This window comes from Cibotium barometz, chromosome 31 (genome assembly GCF_041138505.1).
Source record: "Cibotium barometz isolate CiBa-2024 chromosome 31, ASM4113850v1, whole genome shotgun sequence".
NCBI lineage: Eukaryota > Viridiplantae > Streptophyta > Polypodiopsida > Cyatheales > Cibotiaceae > Cibotium > Cibotium barometz.
In genome coordinates, this window is record NC_141076.1 from 9,806,636 (window position 1) to 9,813,788 (window position 7,153).

At 40.8% G+C, this 7,153-nt stretch overlaps 1 protein-coding gene across 1 annotated transcript; it reads right to left on the reverse strand.

The window, feature by feature from the left end:
* Positions 1-1,520: 1,520 nt before the first annotated feature.
* Positions 1,521-6,202, reverse strand: CSD2 (copper/zinc superoxide dismutase 2). The gene is made up of 8 exons (XM_086824717.1): positions 5,816-6,202; positions 4,878-4,939; positions 4,737-4,776; positions 4,462-4,557; positions 4,331-4,362; positions 4,154-4,229; positions 3,976-4,029; positions 1,521-1,853 (listed from the first exon to the last, which is right to left on the reverse strand). Exons 1-8 carry the CDS (start codon positions 6,054-6,056, stop codon positions 1,828-1,830), a joined length of 627 nt encoding a protein of 208 aa, XP_086680843.1. The 5' UTR covers positions 6,057-6,202; the 3' UTR covers positions 1,521-1,827.
* Positions 6,203-7,153: the final 951 nt, after the last annotated feature.

Consider the following 7,153-nt stretch of genomic DNA (forward strand, 5'->3'; position numbering starts at 1 on the left):
TAACTCCAATCATGAATCCGGCACTAATCCTACAGACCACCCTAACTTCTTGCAACTATCCCCTGCTACATTTATAACCCCAACCCTAATCTTGTGTATTGCAAACCTAACCCTAATCTTGCAGCTGGTAATCTTGATCCTAAGCTTGTAGCCCCAAGTCCCTAACCATTACCCTAATCATGTAATTTGCAACCCTTCAACCTGATCAAAATCTCGTTATCTCTTCCAACATCTAACCCAAGCCCTAATTTCATGTGCAATTCTAAACTCATCAAGAAAAAACATAGATACTTCACTTGTGTGTGCACACGCATGCATGTGTAGTCAATTTCAAGAGTGAAAAACACTGCGCCTTAGTTCTCACTCACCAAGTGTGGGAACCATGCCATGCTCAGAGACAAGAAAAGGCACAACTTGTGAGGAAGTATTTCAGTGCTTTGTGTTACATTTGAGAACATATTGCATAGACACCTAAGATGTCCTTTGCATATTGAGGAAACCCTGGATGCTTTTAAAGTTATCCATAATTTATTGCACACACTTTCAATCCCAAGGAGCTCTCTAAAGCTTTCTCTTAAATCTGGCAGGAGTAACCAGTCATAGTGGAGGGTATCTAGTGCCTTTGGGGATTGCTAAGGTAGCTAGCGGAGGGTATGAGGTCCCTTCGGGGTTTCCCAAGACAGCTTGTGGTGATAGTAGATGTAGGGGGACGTGAGGTGGACTACAATGTAGATGCGAAAAGAATACAGAGAACGAAAATCCCATACAAGAACTGTAGCCTACACCCAACATTGACAATCAACAAGATGACCATGAGATCTAATGTGCATGTGTGAGTGTAAAAGAGCTGGATAAAAATTTCCTGCCATGTCATGATGTGTTAAGCATGCCCTACAACATGTACAGATGTCACTACACAGCATAAGTCGACAAGATAAAATAAAATAATTGTCAAAATCCTTGCAACACATCCACTAGTCCAAGTGTTTATTAGGAAACCACACTTCAGGAGTGACCGCAATAGAGTTCTCCATAATATTTGAGAAACTAAATTCACAATTTTAAGGCACTTTTAAGACTACTTTCAAAAGTAAAGCTAATGCTATAATTAAAACTTCCCTTCAAAATTCCATAATTCAACCACTGTACATTTGTTTGTTTACTTGATTAACAGACTAGTAGCTTAAAAACTCGCACACGTGCTGTAATATTACAGAACACCAACACAATGAAGCATGCGAGTTCTGTACACCTGGGTGAAAAAATATGCCTCCTATGTCTCCCTCATGCTACTGTCATTGTCTTCAACTCTCATTCCCTTACCCCCCTCCTACAAAAACCCTCCCCTCAGGTAGAGGCAACCCACGGTGCACCTTATATTCACTAGCTCATCTTTCTTGTAGTTTGTCAGAATTGCCTGAACACTCCTCACATCTTTGCTAACCACCATAACAGAACGAATCTAAAAATGGTGAGAGTTTAACAGCCCACTTACAAAAGAACAACATATGCAGAGAGAGTAGGCGAATAGTACATTCATTTATTGACAAACATATAAATGTCCACTTCAGCTGAGAAAAACATACCAAACAGCAGCAGCATGACAAAGAAATATGCAGAGACTCAAGGAGCTTCCAGCCAGATTACTGTACCTTGGATACAATGAAGGTAGTCAACATACAAGAAGGATTGTGATGCTGCCTCATATAAAAAAAGAAGCAAAAGTAGCATTTTGAGTTGTTCTCCATCATTGCCAGCCTACTCAAAAATTGTTTCATGTCAAACTCACGGCCAGGTCCTCATGAGCTGCATCAACTCTAATTTACACTAGTTTGGTGTTAATCCAACAACACCTGTGCCCAAGCATACAATTATTAGAGATTCCCTCTCTCTCTCTCTCTCTCTCTCTCTCTCTCTCTCTCTCTCTCACACACACACACACACACACACAATCCAATATTAACAACAGTGAAAAGGTTCACAAATTTGCAAGCGCACACAAGATAGCATGCTCAAGATTCACATTAGCTAGAGCCAGAAGTTTAGAGAATGAAGCAACCACCAGCGAGGTTGGTAACAGTCACACAAATTAGCAACAATCCGTGTTAAAAAGAGGCTCAGATTTAAGCACTCGAACACACATACGGTGATATTTCTATTCTACTGGTACCATTCCAAAGACGATCAATTTCTTCAAATGTGAGAGCAAGTACCTAGCAGTAATCAACTCATGCTCCCATGTGATTGAAACATACTTAATGCAAAACACCGTAAAGTTCAGGTGTGGTACTAAGTGCTGTAACTCAAATCCAAAAGTAGGTAATGGCTTAATGCAAAATACCGAAAGCTTCAGATTGTGGTCCGAACTGCTGTAACTCAAATCCAAAGCTCAGCCTTACAAGGCGTAGTGGCTTTGGAAGCATACCAAGCAGACAACTGAAATTGGTTTAGGAGAACTTTTGAGTACAAACTTCAAAACAATTCCTTCTACATGTCCAGCACCAATACCATGCAGTAGATTAGAATACAATTTTGCAACAACCAGATGTGCATGTTAACGCCCGAGACTTTGAGAAACATTGGAGTCCCCAAGAATTTTAATTAACCTAATAGGAGTCAAGACCAGATCAAAAAAAAAACACAGTCCTGAAGCCAAAGAGGCAAAGACCAGCACAAACTCAGGGTAACTGTATTCATCTTTTGCACTTGAGAAGGAGCCTGAAAGTCCAAAGGAATCCAGTAACACACTGATTACTTAAGTGCAGATGAAACCTAGGCAGGCAAGAAACAGCTTCAATGGTCACTGTGTTGTGACTCGTGAGGTAGTTGAGCATTTGAAGACTCATGTGAAACTGAAGTTCATAAAGTGTGTTGTGACTCGTGAGCTAGCTGAGCATCTGAAGAGACTCAAGTGAAGCTGAGCATTTGAAGACACTCGAGTGAATATATACCGTCATAAGGCCAGATAAATCTGAACTTACGAATAATTTTAAGTGAAGCTGAAGTACATAGTGTAGGAGACAAAGCTCCTAATTCAGGGGACCAGAGTCATCTGGTGGTGACATTGCAAGGGACTAGTATTTGGAGGTTCCAGTAGAAAGACTACAATTGCTTAATATTATCAATCTTTCTCAAAATCCATCACTCCCTTATGACTAGTATATGAAGTGTAGGATACAACTAATTTAGGGAAAGATTGCAATTGCTTAACATTATCAATCTTTCTCAAAATCCATGACGCCCTTCAACTCCTAATTTAGAGGTAGCCGAGCATTTGAAGACTCATGTGAAACTGAAGTATATAAAGTGTGTTGTGACTCGTGAGCTAGCAAAGCATTTGAAGAGACTCAAGTGAAGCTTAAGTACATAGAGTGTAAGGAGACAAAGCTCTTAATTCAGGGGACCAGAGTCATCTGGTGGTGACATTGCAAGGGACTAGTATTTGGAGGTTCCAGTAGAAAGATTGAAATTGCTTAACATTATCAATCTTTCTCAAACTCCATCACACCCTTAGGACTAGTATATGAAGTTTAGAATACAACTCCTAATTCAGGGAACCAGAGTTATCTGGTGGTGACATTGGAAGATACTAGAGTTTGGTGATTCTAATAGAAAGATTGATGCAATCATTTTACATTATCAATCTTTCTCAAAATGCATTCAAATCATTACTCTTGTAGCCTTAAGGTGCATTGTGAGCCTCCCTAACATTACCAAGAGTTTGAGGTTCACAAGCTCAAACTCTGGAAGGGTCTCAGCATATCTTACACGTTGCAATACAATTACACTCCTGTAAGAATAATCAGTTTGAGGTCCACTCATCACTGACAATCTCTCATCCACAAGCTCACTTTGCAAACAAGAATCCTTCACAAACATATGCCCCACATGTGGTAGGTAAGAACAGAATAAGCACCATCTTCCCTGGCTACCAAACAATTGACCTTGCAATGACTTAAAAACAGAGGTGAGTACCGCATGCAAGGCGACCACCAGCATTTCCAGTGGTGAGGCTTAATTCATGGCCACCTGCAGAAAAATAGCTATCATTAGCTAATAATGGCAATCTATCATTAATCACACTCCAAAAGGAAGCAAAAGTGGGGGGGCGAGGGGGGAAGATCTATAGCTGAACTCATGCTTTGCTCCTTACCCTTCCCAAGGTCATCTTCCAACTCATGAACCACGAGAGCCCTTCCAATGACTGAGTTAGTCCCTGATAGTGGAATCTGGTAAATTCATATTTGCTGATAATTAGAACAAACAGCATCAGAAATGCTTAAAGCATTGTAAAGAACAGCCAATTAATTTTCAAGCAATTATGGATCACCTGGGAATCAACAAGAGTGACCTCCACTACTCCTGTTGGAACAAAAGCACATGATGATGTTCAAGTACTCCCTCAAGGGTAATCAAAGCAAAGATACTGGTAGAACCAAATGCCTTACATACTCAACATACCCTCAGAGTTAGCTACAACATTCCCAAGATCACCAGCATGACGAACACTGTCTCCAGGAGCTCCGTGAGTTAAACCCTTTGGGTTGAAATGAGCTCCTGGCAATAAACATCAGGGTTCAGCAAGTTCATCACCCTGGATATTACACTAGATGTTTATGTTGAATCAAATACATAACTGCATCAATGGAGATACTGGGGACATGTTTAACAGCCCTATGCTTTTCACTGCTAGCACCAAATTACCGAAGTAAATGTAGTAAAGACTAAAATGGGACCTGTTGAAAGACAGCCATTGGTAGTGTCCCCGAACTCATGCTGCAAATCAATTGTTCACAAAAGATCAAAACAAATTCATAAAGATAAGTAAGCATTGGGCTCCTATTCCTCCAAAGATGAGCCAGGTGGGTTATCCTTACGAGATGGAAGCCATGTTTTCCAGGTGTAAGCCCGGTGATGTTCACTTTCACAGTTGTAGGACCTGTTTACATTAAAAATACATGGCAAAAAAAATATAGCAATATGAGAAAGTCCAGGCTAGAGGTCAGTCAACATTAAAATGCAGGAATGCCAACTGTGATAACCATTTCTACTAATGCAAAATAGGTTTCGAAATGCAGACGATCAGACAGCCCTAAGAAGTGGAAAAGACGCTTCTACTAATGCAAATACATACATGGCAACTGGAAAAACCCTCGAATATCAGGAATGCAGATGGGGAATAACCCTTTAGATGCAGGAAAAAAAAAATTAACATGCAGGGAAACGCCGAGGGACGCCATTACGGAAAATGTAGCCAACCTAGATGCGTTCCCAGATGTCAAAGAAGATGTTTTCAGCCTTGACAATGACAGGCAGCAAGCGGATTCAGCCACTGAAAGCAAAGTCTGTCACAGAGACTCGCCAGCAAGAACCTATGGCGCACAGGCCCATCATGTGACAATCAGGATGAACGAAATTTGAAAAACCATAAAAATGCAGAACCAAGAGTTGGACGCAATTCTGAATGCAGATTACCCTCGGAAAACCATGCCTATGTATACCATAATAATATCATCAGGGTTCAAGGTGAATGCCATAAGAATCTGCATATGTTAAAATGCAGATAAAAACGAAGTCCGTGATGACGGTAAAGCCTAAAAATGCATAGGCAAGGCTCCCGCTGAGCAAGGTCTAGACGCAAGGGCCAAACCTGAAAATGCAGAGGTAAGGGACAAACCCTAAAAAGTTCAAACGCGAGGTCAAACCCTAGAAATCACAGAAATGCAGAGGCGAGTGTCAACAAAAACATGGATACAAAATGCATCAGTGGATATGGCGAATGAAGATGAGAGAAAGAATGGAGAAAAGCGCATACCATCGTCCTCTTGCACCAGGCTAACCACTCCTTCGACCTTGGAGGTGCCTTGAAGAACGGCGACGGCCTTTTTAGTCTCAGCGACGACGACGAGAGGACGGGCGGCAGTAGCGGAGAAGACGCGGGGAGATGGCGACGAGCAGCGGAGAGACGAGCCAGCGAAGGAAGATCGGAGAAGAAGAGGGGAGGGCAAACCCTGCGCAGAGGCCATCGATACGGCAGAACTGGAGGTTGCAGCCATGGCGAGCTTCGCTTGGAAACCACAGAAACCGGTTCCAAAGAGAGAGAGAGAGACAGAGAGACAGAGAGAGAGTCGAGCTGTGGAAGCGCAGATGAAGATGAGAGTATGGGGGATTAATATTAACCGGGGGATTAATACTAACTCGCAGTTAAGATGATTAACTAAAGAATCATCCATCATGCATATATATACCTTTTACACCACACATTCAAAAAGATATGCTTCCATGGTTTTTTTTGTTGATAGGTAGTACTGCTTTTTTTGGACCAATAGTAAATATTAAAATATATATATATATATATATATATGCTAAAAAGTCACTACTCTATTTACATCAAAAATTTAAAAGTCTTTCACTAGGCTACCTAGATGATTATTTGACCATCAAGATTGGGATGCCTTACTCGATGACTCTCAAAAACCATCCCGTCCGTACGCAAAAGAGATTTATAAATCTTGTACCTTCCACGACCTTCTCAATGGTCCCTCTTAAATGGACATAAGGTTATTGCAATGCATGCTATGCTCCTGAAGTCTTGGCGGTTAACCCCCTTCTATTTATCTTGTGTTGAAGATGTCCATTTCATGAACCTCCTTGTTCATGCCAGACGAGTTCTTGTGTAAACCCGTTGTGACTCGGGGCTAAGGCTTGGGCCATGGTAATAAAGGGACAAACAAAGATCCTTATTTACATGAATCACAAGGCTAGTGGTGGATTCCCCCTTACATCATGATTGTGCTTTGCAAACAAGATTCTCGTCAGTTATATGGTGATCATAAGACACACTGCAATACTTAAAACTATTTAACAAAAAAATCAAGCATTTACAAAGTCGAGAATTTAATAAATGCCAAATACGTTAAAAGTGGCAAGATTTTGTCAACAAAAGAATGTACAACATTTTTCACTCTACACTATTGTGCTACTAGTTAAAACTCTCTATTTTTATTAGGTTTTTTAGTTTCTTGGTAGCTCTTTCTCTCCCTCAACATAGAGCCTTTTTTATTTGTTTTTAGTTTTTAGTTTAGCAAATACTTCGAAAGCTTGGCATGACCACCCCATTAAAAAAGGAATGGACACACACTCTGTTTTCTAG

Bases quoted from the DNA above. Each gene is read 5' to 3' on its own strand.
- CSD2 (XM_086824717.1), bottom strand. From the start codon at position 6,056: ATGGCTGCAACCTCCAGTTCTGCCGTATCGATGGCCTCTGCGCAGGGT. The intron at 4,940-5,815 runs GTATGCGCTTTT...TAATGTAAACAG, and splicing joins CCTGGTGCAAGAGGACGATG to GTCCTACAACTGTGAAAGTG. The intron at 4,777-4,877 runs GTAAGGATAACC...ATTGATTTGCAG, and splicing joins GAAAACATGGCTTCCATCTC to CATGAGTTCGGGGACACTAC.